The 20962-nt window shown below is 45.8% G+C and overlaps 1 protein-coding gene across 1 annotated transcript in view; it reads right to left on the reverse strand.

The window, feature by feature from the left end:
• Positions 1 to 9271: 9271 nt before the first annotated feature.
• Positions 9272 to 20962, reverse strand: part of LOC124606443 (testis-specific serine/threonine-protein kinase 1-like) — a 79579-nt gene continuing 67888 nt past the window's right edge. The window contains exons 4-5 of the mRNA XM_047138425.1: positions 9428 to 9574; positions 9272 to 9379 (exon numbers count right to left, since the gene is read on the reverse strand). Coding sequence (XP_046994381.1) covers positions 9272 to 9379; positions 9428 to 9574 — 255 coding nt within the window. The remainder of the gene's footprint in view (positions 9380 to 9427; positions 9575 to 20962) is intronic.

Below are 20962 nucleotides of genomic sequence, written 5' to 3' on the forward strand. Positions count from 1 at the left end.
AGTCAAACAGAGCTTGGATGGCGTGTACTGGTACAGCTGCCCATGCAGCTTCAACACGATACCACAGTTCATCAAGAGTAGTGACTGGCGTATTGTGACGAGTCAGTTGCTCGGCCGCAATTGACCAGATGTTTTCAGTTGGTGAGAGATCTAAAGAATGTGCTGGCCAGGGCAGCAGTCGAACATTTTCTGTATCCAGAAAGGCCCATACAAGACCTGCAATATGCGGTCGTGTATTATCCTGCTGAAATGTAGGGTTTCGCAGGGATCGAAAGAAGGGTAGAGCCATGGGTCGCAACACATCTGAAATGTAACGTCCACTGTTCAAAGTGCCGTCAATGCGAACAGGAGGTGGTCGAGACGTGGAACCAATGGCACCCCATACCATCACGCCGGGTGATACGACAGTATGGCGATGACGAATACACGCTTCCAATGTGCGTTCACCTCGATGTCGCCAAACACGGATACGACCATCATGCTGCTGTAAACAGAACTTGGATTCATCCGAAAAAATGACGTTTTGCCATTCGTGCACCCAGGTTCGTCGTTAAGTACACCATCGCAGGCGCTCCTGTCTGTGATGCAGCGTCAAGGTTAACCGCAGCCATGGTCTCCGAGCTGATAATCCATGCTGCTGCAAACGTCGTCGAACTGTTCGTGCAGATGGTTGTTGTCTTGCAAACGTCCCCATCTGTTGACTCAGAGATCGAGACGTGGCTGCACGATCCGTTACAGCCATGCGGGTAAGATGCCTGTCACCTCGACTGCTAGTGATACGAGGCCGTTGGGATCCAGCACGGTGTTCCGTATTACCCTCCTGAACCCACCGATTCCATATTCTGCTAACAGTCATTGGATCTCGACCAACGCGAGCAGCAGTGTCCCGATACGATCAACCACAATCGCGGTAGGCTACAATACGATCTTTATCAAAGTCAGAAACGTGATGGTACGCATTTCTCCCCCTTACACGAGGCGTAACAACAACGTTTCACCAGGCAACGCCGGCCAACTGCTGTTTGTGTATGAGAAATCGGTTGGAAACTTTCCTCATGTCAGCACGTCGTAGGTGTCGCCTCCGGCGCCAATCTTGTGTGAATGCTCTGAAAAGCTAATCGTTTTCATATCACAGCATCTTCTTCGTGTCGGTTAAATTTCGCGTCCTTAGCACGTCATATTCGTGGTGTAGCAATTTTGATGGCCAGTAGTGTTTGTTGGCAGCAGAATAATCGTTCGGCAGGCAGCTTCAGAAGCCGGTTCTCGGTATTTTCTCAATACTGTTTCTCGAAAAGAACGTCTCCTTCCCTCCAGTGATCCCCATTTGAGTTCTCGAAACATCTCTGTCTTGTTCCACTTACCTGTAAAAAATCTAGCACCCAACCTCTGAATTGCTTTGATGTCTTCCTTCAATCCAACCTGTTACAGATCCCAAACACTCGAGCAGTAGTCATGAATAGATCGCTCAAGCGTCCCACATGCGGTCTCCTTTGCAGGTGATCCACTTTTCCCTAAATTTCTCCTAGTAAACCATAGTCGATCATTCGCCTTCTCTACGTGCTCGTTCCATCTCATATCGTTTTGCAACGTTATGACCAGATATTTAAACGAATTAAAGTGTCCAGCAGGATACTAGTGATACTGCATCCGAACATTACAGGTTTGTTCTTACGACTCACCCGCATTAATTTACATTTTTCCACATTCAGAGCTAGCTGCCATTCATCACATTAACTGGATAGTTTGTCTAAGCCTTCTTGTATCTTCCTATAGTCACTCAACTTCGACACCTTACCGTAAACCAGAGCATCATCGGTAAACAACTGCAGATTGCTGCCCAACCTGGCAAATCATTTTTGTATACACAGAACAACAGCGGTCCTATCACACTTCCCTGGTGCACTCCTGACGATAAACCTTGTATCTGATGAACACTCGCCCTCGAGGACAACACACTGGGTTCCATTATTTAAGAAGCCTTCGAGCCACTTACATATCTGTGAACTTATTCCATATGTTCGTATCTTCGTCAACAGCCTGCAGTGGGGCACCGTGTCAAATGCTTTCCGAAAACCTAGAAATGCGGAATCTGTCTGTTGCCCTTCATACATGGTTCTCAGTATATGTGAGAAAAGAGCAAGCTCAGTTTCGCACGAGCGATGCATTCTAAAACCGTGCTGATTCGTGGACGTAACCTTCTAAGTGTGAAGAAAATTTATTATATTCGAACAAAGAGTATACTCAAGGATTCTGAAACAAAAAGGAGTTAGGTATATTGGTCTGTAATTTTGCGGGTCCGTTATTTTACACCCTTACTACTGGAGTCACCTGCGCTTTTTTCCAGTCGCTCGGGGATGATTTCACATTCATCTCTATTCTTCTGATGTATCTCTCTTATCGCGTCACATATCCTAAGAGCGACCAGGCAGCCAGTGAATCTCGCGGTGGACAGTGAACATAATCTTCTGGCTCATCAGTGTACTTCTGAAGCGGTGGAATAAGTTCATTCAACAGGGAGACTACGTCTCTTCAAAAAGTTCTGGAACTTTGTGCACAAAATTTTTCTGCGCTTACCTTTTATTTATTGTGCATTGTCTCCTACGAAATACTCTCCACTATAATCCATACACTGATCCCAACGCTGTTTCCACTTCCGGAAGCCGTCTTGGTACACCTCTGGCTAGATCCTGCGTAGCGCCGTCTGCAAATTTCCTTTATCTCGTCTATCGGTGCAAATCTTCAGCCCTTCAACGGGGGTCTAAACTTTGGAAATAAAAAAATATGCACACGGTCAGGTCTGCAGGGTATGGAGGACGAAGTAGCGCGTTTCATGTGCGCGATCCAAAAGTTCTTGACAAACTGTGAGCCGGAAGGTCTTTCTGGTCTTGACTAATGAGCCATGGGACGAACTTGGCTTGGCTGTGTCAGGATTGCATGTCATGCTCCAACTAAAATGTTACATTCTACTGCAATCTCTCAGACAGTCAGTCTTCGTTTGGCAAGCACAATTTCGTTGACATTCATGACACGATTGTTGTCGGTAGACGTCGAAAGCCGTCCCGAATGAGGTTCATCTTCAATCTCTGTCCGACCATTTTCAAACCGTGTGAACCATTCGTAACACCTAGTACAGCTTGAACATTCATCACTGCTTACTGCATTATTTGGAATGTGTCTGTAAAGGTTAATTGAGTTTCACGCGAAATTTAACGCAGACGCGTAGCTCCTCTAATTGTCCATCTCGAAATTCGAAAACTGTGCGACACAACGCTCTACTCGATACAGCACTGGACAATAAATAACAGACATACAACAATGAAACTTTCGGCAGTTACACACTAAACTCGGGTGTGTGCAGGGATGCATTTCACTTCAACACACCATTGTCGCGAAATTCCGAATGTTCTGGAATTTTTTGAACAGACCTCTTACGTTTTTTTGTTCATTGTTACGATTAAAAATACAGGGTGTATCAAATAGAATCATCCGATTTTAAAAAATCATAGCGATTACGTTATTTGAGATACCTCTGTGAACAACTTGCTGTTGGAAAGAGCAAGCTCAAGAATTTTACATGGTTACCACTAGGTAGCAGCAGTGTGCGCCCACTTCAGTTCTATTAAAAAGGTGTCAGCGCAACAGAAAGAGTTTTGTGTTCTGTGTTTTACGCAGTGCGGGTCAGTAATAGCTGTTCAGCGTGACTTTCGTACTAGTTATGGTGTCCTTTCTGTAAAGACAAATCGCCGGGAGGCTCCGAGTGTCTGACACAGACGTCGAACGCATCCGCCGTGGTTTCACAAAGTCTGCGCAGAAATCCGTAAGCCGACCGTTGTGGCCGAGCGGTTCTAGGCGCTTCAGTCTGGAACCGCGCGACCGCTACGGTCGCAGGTTCAAATCCTGCCTCGGGCGTGGATGTGTGTGGTGTCCTTAGGTTGGTTAGGTTTAAGTAGTTCTAAGTTCTAGGGGACTGATGACCTCAGATGTTAAGTCCCATAGTGCTCAGAGCCACTTGAACCATTTTCTGAAGAAATCAGTTCGCCATGCAGCTCGATAGCTCAACATGCCCCCGATGTCCGTCTGGCTTGCGTTGCGTCGACGTTTACTCATGAAACCATACACAATTCAGCTACTGCCAGCTCTTCGTGATGGTGACAAACAGGAACGTGTGGAGTTCTGTAATTTCGTTCTTGCAGAGATGGAGGATGTTTTCTTCCATCCATAGCGTATAGTGATGAGACAACATTCCATTTAAATGGAAAGATGACCCGTCGTAAGGTGAGAATGTGGGGTAGGAAACAACCACAGGAAGTTGTACAACATGAGAGGCACTCTCCAAAATTAAATATGTTTTGTCCTCTTTCACGGGAAAAGGTGTATGGTCCATTTTTCTTTGCCGAGAACACTGTTACAGGAAGCACATGTCTCGATATGCTTGAGAACTTTCTTTTGCCACAAAGAGTCAATGAACTGAGACATCGCATAACACCAGCTGTAGAAGCTGTAATTCAAGACGCGTGTGGGAACAATCTGAATACCACATTGACACATTATATTGTAACAAATAAGCCCTCGGTCACAAATATTAAGTCAACATTGACCTGGTTTCGACGCTACTATGAGCGTCGTCTTCAGAATTAGACTAACTGTACTAAAACATTAGGTATATAGTACATTAATATAATTAAAGTTTGTACTGACTCGAAACGATGCAGTACTTACAAGTCACATATTAAAAGAGATCTCGGCCGGAAAGGCGACGTCATGAACACTTGTCAGATGGCGAGCCGCTAAGGGCTGCTCGTACTGTGGATAGGGGTTGCAACAAGTCTTGTTCGCCTTTCCGGCCGAGATCTTTTTTAATATGTGACTTGTAAGTACTGCATCGTTTCGAGTCAGTACAAACTTTAATTTTATTAATGTACTATATACCTAATGTTTTAGTACAGTTAGTCTAATTCTGAAGACGACGCTCATAGTAGCGTCGAAACCAGGTCAATTTCGACTTAAGATTTGTGACCGAGGGCTTATTTGTTACAATATAATTCTGACACGGTCACTGAACCTTTGCAGCTATGTTCAAAGTTTTACATTGACGTATGCCGTGCATCCCAAGGGGGACGTACTGAACATCTATGAAAATGTATGAAAAAAACACCTTTTTGAGTTTCCCGTTCATCGAAAAACAAAATTCTTTGTATATGTTTATTAGTTTCAGAAATATTGACGTGCCAAATCGGATGATTCTTTTTGGTACCCCGTGTATTATTACACACTGAAGCGCCAAAGAAACTGGTATAGGCATGCGTATTGAATACAGGGATATGTAAACAGGCAGAATACGGCGCTGCGGTCGGCAACAGTTATATAAGAGAACAAGGTTCTGGTGCAGTTGTTAGATCGGTTACTGCTGCTACAATGGCATGTTATCAAGATTTAAGTGAGGTTGAACGCGGTGTTATAGACGACGCACGAACGAACGACGGGACACAGCATCTCCGAGGTAGCGATGAAGTGGGGATTTTCGCGTAGACCATCTCATGAGTGTACCGTGAATTTCAGGAATCGGGTAAAACATTAAATCTCCGGCATCGCCGCGGCCGGAAATTGCTTGGTAGGACACATTCGTCTGGCCAGGGCAAGGAGAGAAGCAAGCGGAGCAATGTTCCTGGATATAGAAAAAATATTTGACTGCTTCTGTTACGAAAACCTAATCTACAAACTAGATCAGATAGGGTCATAGACTCCTTCCTTACATGACCCAGTTCTTCGTAAGGAACGGAAGTCCAGCCAGACTTGACGGATTGCGGCGGGAGTATCGCAAGGTTCGGTTTTAGGTCATGCAAATGACATCCATAGATTAATGTAACCAAGCAATTGGTGGAGAGAGTGCTCTCTATGCGGATGACACCGCCATATACAGAAGCAGTCGCAGCCTCCTCCTGATACACAGCCACCTCCACCAACTTCTCGATAAGATAACGTAGTGGTGCAACAGCTGGAAAATAAAGATCAATCCTACCAAGAGCCAGGCGATCTACACTCATGCTCATAAACTAAGGATAATTGCAGAATGTGGTGCCACACAACGTGGCACTATACAAAACTGGCGCTAATAGCATAGGAACATGGGGAACACACACGACACAGATCTGTAAATCCACGGTATTGATGATAAGGTGAGAAAACCGTCTCGAAACCCATGTGCTACAAAACGCCACTGTTTCCTGCGCATGTACCCCGACATCATTATGGGATATGATCACTATGCACACGTACACAGGCCGCATAACGGGTTGGCATACTCTGGATCAGGTGGTAGAGCAGCTGCTGCGGTATAGCCTCCCATTCTTGCACCAGTGCCTGTCGGAGCTCCTGAAGTGTCCTAGGGGTTTGAAGACGTGCAGCGATACGTCGACCGAGAGCATCCCAGACGTGCTCGATGGGGTTTAGGTCTGGAGAACAGGCAGGCCACTCCCTTCGCCTGATATCTTCTGTTTCAAGGTACTCCTCCACGATGGCAGCTCGGTGGGGCCGTGCGTTATCATCCATAAGGAGGAAGGTAGGACCCATTGCACCCCTGAAAAGGCGGACATACTGGTGCAAAATGACGTCCCGATACACCTGTCCTCCTACAGTTCCTCCGTCAAAGACATGCATTGGTGTACGTGCACCAATCATACTCACATCCCACACCATCAAACCACACATCCATATACATCCCTTTCAAGGACCTTGGATTGGTGTCTGGTTCCTGTTTCACTCCAGATGAAAACCCAGCGAAAATCACTGTTCAGGCTATACCTGGACTCGTCTGTGAACATAACCTGGGACCATTGTTGCAATGACCATGTACTGTGCTTCTTGACACCAGGCTTTACGGGCTCTCCTGTGACCAGGGTCAGTGGAATGCACCTTTCAGGTCTCCGGGCGAATAAACAATGTCTGTTCAGTCGTCTGTAGACTGCGTGTCTGAAGACAACCGTTCCAGTGGCTGCGGTAAGATCCCGAGCAAGACTACCTGTAGTACCCCGTGGTCGTCTGTGGACACTGATGATGAGATATCGGTCTTCTTCTTGTATTCTACACTGTGAACGCCCTGTACTGTAGCGCCTGGACACGTTTCCTGTCTGCTGGAATCATTGCCATAATCTTGAGATCACACTTTGTGGCACACAGAGGGCCCGTTCTATGACCTGCTGTGTTTGACAAGCCTCCAGTCGCCCTAGTATTCTACCTCTCACAACCTCATCAATATGCGTTCTTTGAGCCATTTTCAACACACGGTCACTATTAGCACGTCTGAAAATGTCAGCACACTTACTCGCTGCACCGTACTCTGACATGCTCCAGCACACCCCTGCGCATGTGGACTGCTGCCAGCGCCACTGTGCGACGACCGCAGGTCAAATGCACTGCATGGTCATACCACGAGGTGTTTGAAACCCGCAAACCGTCCACCAGAGCATTGTTTCACCATGAATCAGCGTTATCGTTAATTTACGAGCATGAGTGTATTTCACTCCTAAAATCAAGCTCACTGATCGCCAGCTCACCACTGACGGCAGAGAGATAACTTGAAGAAATTCAGTTATTTACCTGGGCCTCGAAATAGATCGACGCGTAACATGCAACAGGGACCTCACCACAGCAGCAAACAAAGGCTGCGCCATCTTCTGTAAGTTATATTCCCTGCTGGAAGGCGACGGAATAACCGTCCAGTGTAAACTCCTCCCCTGGCGCCAGCTCAAACTTCCAGTCATCCTGTACGGCTCGGAGGTATGGGCTATGGCGTCAGACACACGTTAACCCGACTGCAAAGTCTCCAGGACAAAGTTTTCCGTGTCATCTCAGTCGCTGGTAGATAAGTCCCCAACACACTTCCTAGGCCAAACAACCATTTACACACTTATTCAAGACAAATCCACAAAATCTTACGAAACAATACAAACTTCACCCCACTTTCTCATACAAAATTTAGCAAACGAACCACCAGAAGCTTCTCACAAACGCCCAGAATTAATCCTTACACGCCTCTTTAGGGACCTATTAACACACGCATAAAACACCAAACACAAACATACACACAGAAAACACGCACAGAATCCCAAACTCTCAACTACACGTAAACCTCTGGCGCATTCTGAAGGCAGACACAGTGGAGTGGTACTTCATATGCAACCAAAACAACCAAAGCATCGTCGCGGCCGGGAAAAGACACTGCAAGAACGGGACCTACGACGACTGAAGATAATCGTTCAACGTGACAGAAGTGCAACCCTTCCGCAAACTGCTGCAGATTTCAACGCTGGGCCACCAAGTGTCAGCTTGCGAACAATTCAACGAAACATCATCGATATGGGCTTTCGGAGCCGAAGGCCCTCTCGCGTACCATCAATGACTGCATGACACAAAGCTTTGCGCCTCGCCTGGGTCCGTCAACACAGACAGTGGACTGTTGATTACTGGAAACATGTTGTCTGGTCGGACGAGTCTCGTTTCAAATTGTATCGAGCGATTGGGCGTGTACGGGTATGGAGACAACCTCATGAATCCATGGACCCTGCACGTCAGCAGTGGACTGTTCAAGCTGGTGGAGGCTTTGTAATGATGTGGGGCGTGTGGCCGCTGATACGTCTAGATACGACGACAGGTGACACGTACGAAAGCATCCTGTCAGATCACCTGTATCCATTCGTGTCCATTGTGCATTCTCACGGACTTGGGAAATTCCAGCAGGACAATCAGACACCCCACACATCCGGAATAACTACAGAGTTGCTGCAGGAATACTCTTCTGAGTTTAAACACTTCCGCTGGCCACCGAACTCCCCAGGCACGAACATTATTGAGCATATCTGGGATGCCTTGCAACGTGTTGTTCAGAAGAGATCTCCACCCCTTTGTACTCTTACCGATTTATGGACAGCCCTGTAGGATTCATGGTGTCAGTTCCCTCCAGCACTACTTCAGACATTAGTGGAGTCCATGCCACTTGTCCGTGGTCTCGGGGGCCCGACACGATATTAGGCAGGTGTACCAGTTTCTTTGGCTCTTCAGTGTAGCACCACTGAAGGTTTTTGTCCGAATCACCCACGTAGTGACAGGTCCGTCTCTCGTGACAGCGAGCGGTCAGTCGGGCGTTACGTAGCGGGATAACGGATGCTTTTGTTCGCACAGTGAACGCGGTCATCGGCTCGCGTTCACGTCTGAGTGCGTGGGGCGTGACGGGAAAGAAGAGGACGCGGCGTGCGTTGCGATTTGGGCAGAGTGTTTATTTGACGCTGCGCGAGACGGAGGAGGACTCGGAGTGTTCGGAGGGGCGCAAGTTGGGCGCCATGACGGAGTGCTTGGCGAAGTTGGGCGAGGAGCCGACGGGCGCCTGCAGCATGTGCACCTCGGGCAGCCCCGCCTCCGCGGCACGCGCCGCCTCCTTGGCCGCCGCCGCCGCCGCGACCTCCATCGAACCGCCAGGTTTACGGCGCCGCGACGCGCGGGCCTCCATCAGCGCGTTCTTCTCGTCCGGCGTCAGCTGCATCAGACGCGGCTCCATCGCGAAGAAGTCCGCGTTCAGCACCTGCGCACACCAAAATACCACACTACTGTACCCGCACCCAACACTGGGACTGTTGACATTTCTAAAAACATCGGGTACCCGATATATCGATTTTATGCTCCATTGCGAAGAAGTCCGCGTTCAGCACCTGCACACACCGGAGTACCACACTACTGTGCCATGCACCCAACACTGGGACTGTTGACATTTCTAATAACATCGGGTACCCAATATATCGATATTTAAGAAACATCGTCAGCCCATGACATATCGAGAAAAATTATCGATATATTGACATATCGTTGCTAGAAATATCAGCAGATCAGTGTTCCACCAAATAAAAAAAATAAAAAAAGAATCAGCTGCACATTGTAAATACAGGGTGAATATGAAAGAATCACGTCTATATTACCATATTTCTATATTTCTGAAACTAATAAACATATACAATGAATTTTGTTTTCTGATGAACGGGAAACTCTAAAAGGTTTTTTTTTGTACCTTTTCATACATATTGAAGCAGTGGTTGGGAAGGGATTGAGGCAGGGTTGTAACCTCTCCCCAATGTTATTCAATCTGTATATTGAGCAAGCAGTAAAGGAAACAAAAGAAAAATTCGGAGTAGGTATTAAAATCCATGGAGAAGAAATAAAAACTTTCAGGTTTTTCGATGACATTGTAATTCTGTCAGAGACAGCAAAGGACTTGGAAGAGCAGTTGAACGGAATGGAGAGTGTCTTGAAAGTAGGATATAAGATGAATATCAGCATAAAAAAACGAGGATAACGGAATGTAGTCGACTTAAGACAGGTGATGCTGAGGGAATTAGATTAGGAAATGAGACACTTAAAGTAGTAAAGGATTTTTGCTATTTGGGGAGCAAAACAACTGATGATGGTCGAAGTAGAGAGGATATAAAATGTAGACTGGCAATCGCAAGGAAAGCGTTTCTGAAGAAGAGAAATTTGTTAACATCGAGTATAGATTTAAGTGTCAGGAAGTCGTTTCTGAAAGTATTTGTATGGAGTGTAGCCATGTATTGATGTGAAACATGGACGATAAATAGTTTGGACAAGACGAGAATAGAAGCTTTCGAAATGTGGTGCTACAGAAGAATGCTGAAGATTAGATGGGTAGATCACATAACTAATGAAGAGGTATTGAATAGGATTGGGGAGAAGAGGAGTTTGTTACTCAACTTGACTAGAAGAAGGGATCGGTTGGTAGGACATGTTCTGAGGCATGAAGGGCTCACCAATTTAGTATTGGAGGGGAGCGTGGAGGGTAAAAATTGTAGAGGGAGACCAAGAGAAGAATACACTAAGCAGATTTGGAAGGATATAGGTTGCAGTACGTACTGGGAGATGAAGAAGCTTGCACAGGATAGAGTAGCATGGAGAGCTGCATCAAACCAGTCTCAGGACTGAAGACCACAACAACATCATACATGTTAAATATGCCCCCATTGAGATGCACGGCATATGTAAATGCGATATTCAAACTATTCCCACATTGCGGCGACCGTGTCTTGAACTACAGCTTTCAAAGCTGGTGTTATGCGATGTCTTAGTTTATTCGTTGTTGTTGGTAGCGTAGCACATAAACAGCGCCTTATATAGACGCCCCACATGAAATAATCACATACAATCAGGTCCAGTGACCTTGGAGGCCAGTAATGTAAGGCTGCATCATTTGGTCCAGTGCGACCGATCCATTGTTCAGGAACCCTTTGTTTTAAAAATTCTCGCATTTCCAGATGCCAATGTGGCGGCACACCATTCTGTTGATAAAAGAAATTGTTCGAATCAGTCTCCTACTGTGGCAAAAGTAAGTTCTCAAGCATATCGAGACATGTGCTTCCTGTAACAGTGTTCTCGGCAAAGAAAAATGGACCATACACCTTTTTCCGTGAAAGAGGACAAAACACATTTAATTTTGGAGAGTGCCTCTCATGTTGCACAACTTCTTATGGTTGTTCCGTACCGCATATTCTCACATTGTAACTTTTCACCCTTCCATTTAAATGCAATATTGCCTCACTGAACACTAAGCGTGGAAAAAACTGTGATCCTCCATCTTGCCAAGTATGAAATTACAGAACTCCACACTTTGTTGTTTGTCGCCTTCACGAAGGGCTTCCAGTAGTTGAATTTTGTACCGTTTCATGTGTAAACGTCGACTGAACACACACCAGACGGACATCGAGGCCATGTTGAGCTGTCGAGCTGCATAGCGAACGGATTTCTGCGGACTCCTTGTGGATCTATGGTGGATACGTTCGACGTCTGTGGCAGACACTCGGAGACGGCTCGGCGATTTCCCTGTGCGCAAAAAACCTGTTTCTCGGAATTGTTCTTGACATCGTCTAAACTCTGTGCTGTAGGGGGATCCACGCCATACCTAGTACGAAAGTCACGCCGAACAATTACTACTGATCCGCACTGCGGAAAAGGTACAACACAAAACGCTTTTTGTTATCCTGACACCATTTTCACTGGAACTGAAGTCGGCAGACACTGCTGCTACCTAGCGAGAACCACGTAAAACTCAAGAGTTTGCTCCACGCATATATCTCAAATAACATAACACTTATGATTTTTTAAAAATTGGCTGATTCTTTCTGATATACCTTGTATATTCCCAGTTTTAGGATTGTATATTTAGTTATTGATTTATCATTAGATACTCTGAACATCAACAAGCTGGCAGCCTGGTTATCCCGCTCAGAGCAAGGATTGAAAGGAAAACGATGCACGTTCACCCTTGGCGACAACCACTTTGCTGATAATGGTAACCGCAAGTAAGTGGCACAATAAAAGGTGTACGACAGGTCCGTCGTTCCGTTTCGTCGCATATCGGATTTGTCCGCAGCATTTCATGTCGACTTCCTTGTCTTTTTTCATTTCTACAAACGCTAGTGACCTAGCCGTGCCGGCCGGTGTGGCCGAGCGGTTCTAGGCGCTTCAGTCTGGAACCGCGTGAACGCTACGATCGCAGGTTCGACTCCTGCCTCGAGCATGGATGTACGTGATGTCCTTAGGTTAGTTAGGTTTAAGTAGTTCTAAGTTCTAGGGCACTGATGACCTCAGAAGTTAAGTCCCATAGTGCTCAGAGCCATTTGAACCCTTTTTTTTAAGAATATGACAGATCAGTTCATTCAACATCTCAGTGACACTCTCCCCGAGTGTCAAAGAAACCTGTCAGCATTCGCGCTGCCCTTCTCTGTACACGTTCGATATTCCCTCATAGTCCCATCTGGTACAGAACCGATATTCCAGGATAAGTCGCACGAGAGATTTGTAAGCAATCTGCTTTGTAGACTGATTTCATTTCCCTAGTATTCTTCCAATAAACCAAAATCTGCAACCTGCTTTACCCACGACTGAACCTATGTGATCGCCCCACTTCATGTCCTTTCTAAGTGTTACACCCAAGTATTTGTATGAGTTTTCAGAATCCAGCTATCACCCACTGATATTGTATTGATAGGATACTATGTTTCTTGTTTTGTTAAGTTATTTTTTTAGACATTTAAAGAAATCTGCCAATCATAGCGCCATTTTGAAATTTTATCAAGGTCTGAATATTTCTACAGCTTCGTTCAGATTCTACTTCGATGTACACAACTGCGCCATCTGCAAGAACGCTGAGGTTACTATTAATATTTTCCGCAAGGAAATTAATACGGAACATGAACAGCAAAGGTCCGAACACACTTCCATGGGGCACAACTGAAGTTACTTCTACATCTGCCGTGCCTCTCCATCCAAGATAATATGCTGCGTTCTCACTACTAAGAATCCCCAATCCAGTCACTTATTTCGTCTGATACCCCATATGATCGTACTTTTCTTGGTAAGCGGAGGTGTGGTACTGAGTCAAATGCATTTCGGAAATCGAGAAATACTGTATCTACCTGACTGTCGTGATCCATGGTTTTCATTACGTCGTATGAGAAAAGTGCGGGTTGGATTTCACAATATCTATGTTCTCGAAATCCATGCAGGATGGCCTGGAGGAGATCGTTCTGTTCAACATACCACATTATGTTTGAGCTCATAATAAGTTCTAAGATTCTACAACTAATGGATGATAAGGATATTAAACTGTAGTTTTTTGAATCACTTCTGCTACCCTTCTTGAAACCTGTGTGACCTGTCCTTTCTTCCAACAACTGGGCACAGTTTTTTTCGTTAGAGGGATCTACTATGGATTGTAGTTAACAGAGGGTCTAACCCAGCCGTGATCTGGGTAAAGATTGTGATAGGGATTCCATAGGACCTGGGGTTTTGTTCTATTTCATGATTTCAGCATTCAAGCGCGTATAGCTGTGTAGGAAAGCCACTGTCAGTTTTCGGTTTAGAATATTACGGAGCCCATTTTGTTTTTTTTTTTTTTCAAACAGAACAGCTAATGATGACTTTCTAAGAAGTCGTAATGGGTTATGAAATCATTTATGGGACCTGAGAATGGGAAAATATGGGGTGAGCACACCGTAAGGAGTGATCAAAAAGTTTGCGTTCGATGGCCGTACAGTCCAGAATGGGTATGTCAGTCAGGAAAAATTGCCGTGAGCACTGAGGCAATAATCCCACCGGCGCACTAGGTTCGCGATACTCTTTTGGTGAAACACTGTGTCCTGCTGCGTGAAGAAATCCATAACTGTCTGCTGCACTTCCTCCTCTGACAGGAGTCGCCGACCCTTAAAGGCCTTTTTTAAGAGACTGAAGACGCGACAAGCGCATAGGGAGAGATCAGGACGATAGGGCGGCTGCTCGAAACACTCCCACTTGCGTTGGCATAATTTCTGCATTACGACATCTGCGGTACGGGGATGGGCGTTATCATGCAGTAGCGGCACACCTAGTCGCGCACCATTCCAGAACGGTGGTTTTCGATAGATATGCCGCCCATATACATTCTCCTATGGATTTCTACCGGTGTTTGTCCTTCAGCAGCCAAGAAAAGAACAACAGCACGTCGGTCCTGTTTGGAAAATTCAACAGATAGCCTAGCGGCATATCTACCAGGGTGCCATCTGTGTCTACTCTTTTAAAAACGAACGCTCGCAGCCAGAAGACGCAGAGTGGTGCAAACATGTTAAGCAATCAGGCAACCATGCCACGGGGACGCACTCGTGCTTCCTATAGCCAACTGAGTGAGTTTGAAAGGGCTCAAACTGTGGCCTTCCGAATGGCAGGACGGTCCTTTCACAGAGTTGCCAGACAAGTTGGACGTGTTGCGCAACGATGCTGGTATCAGTGGCCACTTGAATATTTGGTAATAACGTCGCCATATTTCACGTTTCCGCATTTACCAGCCGCACGTTGGAAGGACACGAATGCCACACTATCCCCTTACCTACACGTCAGTGCTTACACACTCGCATCTGGGTCGCGCTACGTTGCTTATAAGCTGCAGCAACGCCCTCAAACGGAAACGTTTTGATCGCCTTTTACAAAACTTGCACTATGGTATCTGTGAAAATGAACTCGTGCCCAGGGGAATGTATTTGCTTGAAGAAGAAGCTCGTTCATACAGAACAACAGCGAAAGAATATCTTCATGTCTTTCTAACAACACCAGAACATGATCAACATATGGCTGGAAAATAGTAAGAGTATGGTGCTGTTGGTCTAAACTGACAACATTCGTCTTCAGTAAGTGGGCTATGAATAGAACAAGGAGCAACTGACCACGGACGCAGAACGCGGGATTTAAAAGTTACGTAGGACGCACCTCATTAGGCTCTTACACGATCGTATATGCAACCCATCTACATCATTACTCAAAACCCATACCCAAACTTCGCCGGCCGCTGTGGCCGAGTGGTTCTAGGCGCTTCAGTCCGGAACCGCACTGCTACTACGGTCGCAGGTTCGAATTCTGCCTCGGGCGTGTATGTGCGTGATGTCCTTGAGTTAGATAGGTTTAAGTAGTTCTAAGTCTAGGGGACTGATGACCTCAGATGTTAAGTGCTCAGATCCATTTGAACCATTTTTTTGCAGTGCATTATGTGAAACGAAACAATACTCCAGGAAGCACTGCGTTTAGCTATTTTTGATTAGCTTAAGAAGATCGAGAAGGGGAATTAGATTCCGCTACAGCTGGGAGACGCCTCGTAACCAACTTGACAGTACTTCGAAGAACGCAATAAATAAATCACAGAAGTGAGGCCTCTTCTTTTCGCCTTCATTTGATCCACTGTACTGCAGCGCTCTCAGAGAACGACTCCCGAACGAATGAAGCCCCCCCTAAGCGGATGTCTGGTGTTGCAGTTTCCAAAGAGAAGATGATAGTTGTTGTAGTACTGACTCGCTGTGATCAGCCACATAATGCTACAACTGGCTTAACGAGAGATTTACTGACTCACGAGAAATGACTTCTAGAAGTGTATGAGAATTCTGTAACGAATAGAGACTCTGTATTCCATATACCAGAGTCGTGACGGGGGGCCAGGGGGGGGGGGGGGTTAGGGCCCCTTTGCCCCCCTACCGCCCCCGCCTCCCTCCTTGCGGACGCCTATGCTAAAACCATATCAGTATCTCAATAATAGCGGAACGTAAGTATCGGTATAGTACTGTATGTAAACTGCAGACGAATCACCTCAGTCCAGGCTCTCTCTACCGAGGCCTGCGAGAATGACAGGCCGCGGCGCGTACGTCACGAAGGTAGTCCTACGCTCGCTCTCTCGCTCAATTCAGCAGACGAACTAAACCTGTTAACTCGTAACTAGGCGTGTCCGTACAAACTAAAACTGAATCTTCTACTGGAATCCGCTATTATGGAATCTTACTGTTACTAGTCCTATAATGATGGAAAGTCCATGGGCCTAATTATAATTTGTTATAGCTGTACTGGCGCACAATAAAACAAAATGATGCTAAAATGAATATCAGTTGCATAAGGCGCCATTTCCAGCATGTAAAGAGTACTGTTAAGCAGAAGAGACTAAACGCTATAAGCAAGCCGATATACCATTTATATCGAGTATTGATCTTAAATTAAATTTTGCTGTAGTACTGTTAATCAGTAAGACTTCATAATAGCAGATTCCAGTGGAAGATGCAATTCTCATTAGTACTTACACTCCCAGCTGCGAGTTAGTAGGTTCAAATGGCTCTCAGCACTATGGGACTTAACTTCTGAGGTCATCAGTCACCTAGAACTTAGAACTACTTAAACCTAACTAACCTAAGGACATCACACACATCCATGCCCACGGCAGGATTCGAACCTGCGACCTTAGCGGTCGCGCGGTTCCAGACTGTAGCGCCTAGAACCGATCGGCCACCCCGGCCGGCTTAGTAGGTTTACAAACGCATTTTGTCTGCTGAGCTGAGCGAGTGAGCGAGCGAGTTCAGGACTACCTTCGTGACGTACGCGCCGCGGTCTGTCTTTCTCGTGGACCTCGCTCTCTACGCAGTTACGTCACGAGGAGCGTCTTGTGTTTCTTGTGGTGTCCATTACTATATTTTTTAAAGTGATTGTATGTAAATTTTGCTTATTAATTGCCGCACACTGTGGCCGAGCGGTTCTAGGCTCTTCAGTCTGGAACTGCGCGACTGCTACGGTCGCAGGTTCGAATCCTGCCTCGGGCATGGATGTATGTGCTGTCCTTAGGTTAGTTACGTTTAAGTAGTTCTAAGTTCTAGGGGACTGATGCCCTCAGCAGTTAAGTCCCATAGCGCTCAGAGCCATTTGAACCATTTTTTTGCTTATTAATTACTCACAGAGGATCCAACGGTATGCAGATACTAATCATCCACCGACAAAAAAAAAAAAAAAATTGTGAAACTCTCCCTCAATTCGGGAATTACGGAAGTGAGACGAAACAGCAGCTAAATATCCACCGCCGGTAGATGCTCTGGAAATATCTGCAGAATAAAATACACCGAGCTGAAGTCCTTCCAATGTTCCTAGCTGATAATCACGGCTTTTATCACAATATTCCAGCAACAAATGTCGACTTTTGCTGCAAAGTAAAGGCCTTTGGGCAGCTTTTATCTACACCGTACCTGGCATCAAAGTGGGCACATATTCAAATATGCAGGTAGTACTAAAACAAAACACCGACAACGCTTACTATATTGTGCGGGAAGGTATACTGGTTGGTTTTCGAGATGGTACCCATATCCGGAAGCGCACAGCTTGGGCGCCGGAGAGCGTCGAAGTCTGAGAACGAATGGCTGTGACATTTTGTTCCGATTAGTTTTGGTGTCTTAATACGGAAGGCATGCTACCAACTGTTCAAATGTGTGTGAATTGTGTGTGAAATGTAGGAGGATCTGCAACGAATTGACGCATGGTGCAGGGAATGGCAATTGAATCTCAATGTAGACAAGTGTAATGGGTTGCGAATACATAGAAAGAAAGATCCTTTATCATTTAGCTACAATATAGCAGGTCAGAAACTGGAAGCAGTTAATTCTATAAATTGTCTGGGAGTAGGCATTAGGAGTGATTTAAAATGGAATGATTATATAAATTTGATCGTCGGTAAAGCAGATGCCAGACTGAGATTCACTGGAAGAATCCTAAGGAAATGCAATCCGAAAACAAAGGAAGAAGATTACAGTACACTTGTTCGCCCACTGCTTGAATATTGCTCACTAGTGTGGGATCCGTACCAGATAGGGTTGATAGAAGAGATAGAGAAGATCCAACGGAGAGCAGCGCGCTTCGTTACAGGATCATTTATTTAGCGCGAAAGCATTACGGAGACGATAGATAAACTCCAGTGGAAGACTCTGCAGGAGAGACGCTCAGTAACTCGGTACGGGCTTTTGTCGAAGTTTCGACAACATACCTTCACCGAGGAGTCAAGCAGTGTATTGCTCCTTCCTACGTATATCTCGCAAAGAGACCATGAGGATAAAATCAGAGAGATTAGAGCCCACACAGAGGCATACCGACAATCTTTCTTTCCACGAACAATACGAGACTGGAATAGAAGAGAGAACCGATAGAAGTACTCAAAGTACCCTTCGCCACACACCGTCAGGTGGCTTGCGGAGTATGGATGTAGATGAAAATGTAGATGTAGGATTCCTAAGGGACCAAACTGCCGAGGTCATCGGTCCCTAGACGTACACATTACTTAAACTAACTTATGCTAAGGACAACACACCCACCCATGCCCGAGGGAGGACTCGAACATCCAGAGGGAGGGGCCGCGCAATACGTGACATGGCGCCTGAGACCGCACGGCCACTCCGCTCGGCGGTATGCTACCCTGCAGCCGTCTGTGTACTGCGGATGGCCAACCAGAGCCTGATAACAACCCTGCGCATGCGCTACATTCCTCCGCACAGCCTCTGTGCGCATCCTACTGCGGGTGTTTTGTGGTCTGCCAGTGCAGAAATGTTATTGACAGCAGCGCGACATGTACCAGTATACAGCTGTAGAAATCACCGACACGGGGCTCGCATACGGTAAAGCCGATGGCAGTCGGAGAGCTGCTGCAAGATTGTATGTGGAACGTTGTCCAAACAGACGTACACCACATCATTTGACATTTGCGGTCAGCAGGTGACGCCTCAGCAAAGCTGTAAAGTTGCACGTACGTATTTTGCTTGAGGTGTATCCTTTGTAGAGTAAAGTAGTAGCACTTCGAGTTTGGTATTTGCGAGTACTATCCCCAGTCCACTGTCTATCCTCTGGTAGGTGCCGAAACGTGATGCAGGTCGTCCACGCTCAGCTCGAACACTACAGTTGGAGGAGACGTGTTGACAATGTCTGAAGAGGACCCAGCTACCAGCACTCGGCAGATGGCACACCGGTGCAGACGTGTTAAAGTGACGTGTGGCGTATTGTTCATGAACGCCAGTCCAACCATAGCATCTGCTGATAATCGAAGCATTATGGAAAGAGGTCTACCCACAACGGGTACAGCTTGCGCATTGGTATTTACAACAATACATGTTGTTGTTGTGGTCTTCAGTGAAGAGACTGGTTTGATTCAGCTCTCATGGCTACTCTATCCTGTGCAAGCTTCTTCATCTCCCAGTACGTACTGCAGCCTACATCCTTCCGAATCTGCTTAGTGTATTCATCTCTTGGTCTCCCTCTACAATTTTTGCCCTCCACGCTGCCCTCCAATACTAAATTGGCGAGCCCTTCATGCCTCAGAACATGTCCTACCAACCGATCCCTTCTTCTAGTCAAGTTGTGCCACAAACTCCTCTTCTCCCCAATCCTATTCAATACCTCCTCATTAGTTACGTGATTTACCCATCTAATCTTCAGCATTTTCTGTAGCACTATATTTCGAAAGCTTCTATTCTCTTCTTGTCCAAACTATTTGTCGTCCATGTTTCACTTCCATACATGGCCACACTCCTTACAAATACTTTCAGAAACGACTTCCTGACACTTAAATCTATACTCGATGTTAACAAATTTCGCTTCTTCAGAAACGCTTTCCTTGCCATTGCCAGTCCACATTTTATGTCCTCTCTACTTTGACCATCATCAGTTATTTTGTTCCCCAAATAGCAAAACTCCTTTATTACTTTAACTGTCTCATTTCCTAATCTAATTCCCTCAGCATCACCCGACTTAATTCGACTACATTCCATTATCCTTGTTTTGCTTTTGTTGATGTTCATCTTATATCCTGCATTCAAGACACTATCCATTCCGCTCAACTGTTCTTCCAAGTCCTTTGCCGTCTCTGACAGAATTACAATGTCATCGGCTAACCTCAAAGTTTTTATTTCTTCTCCCTAGATTTTAATACCTACTCCGAATTTTTCTTTTGTTTCCTTCACTGCTTGCTCTATATACAGATTGAATAACATCGGGGAGAGGCTACAACCCTGTCTCACTCCCTTCCCAACCACTGCTTCCCTTTGATGTCCCTCGACTCTTATAACTGCCATCTGGTTTCTGTACAAATTGTAAATAGCTTTTCGCTCTCTGTATTTTACCCCTGCCACCTTCAGAATTTGAAAAAGAGTATTCCAGTCAACAATTTCAAATGCTTTCTCTAAGTCTACAAATGATAGAAACGTAGGTTTGCCTTTCTTTAATCTAGCTTCTAAGATAAGTCGTAGGGTCAGTATTGCCTCACGTGTTCCGATATTTCTACGGAATCCAAACTGATCTTCCCCAAGGTCGGCTTCTACTAGTTTTTCCATTCGTCTGTAAAGAATTCGCGTTAGTATTTTGCAGCCGTGACTTATTAAACTGATAGTTCGGTAATTTTCACATCTGTCAACACCTGCTTTCTTTGGGATTGGAATTATTATATTCTTCTTGAAGTCTGTGGGTATTTCGCCTGTCTCATACATCTTGCTCACCAGATGGTAGAGTTTTGTCAGGACTGGCTCTTCCAATGCTGTCAGTAGTTCTAATGGAATGTTGTCTACTCCCGGGGCCTTGTTTCGACTCAGGTGTTTCAGTGCAC

Source organism: Schistocerca americana, chromosome 3 (genome assembly GCF_021461395.2).
Source record: "Schistocerca americana isolate TAMUIC-IGC-003095 chromosome 3, iqSchAmer2.1, whole genome shotgun sequence".
In the NCBI taxonomy this organism is placed as follows: Eukaryota; Metazoa; Arthropoda; class Insecta; order Orthoptera; family Acrididae; genus Schistocerca; species Schistocerca americana.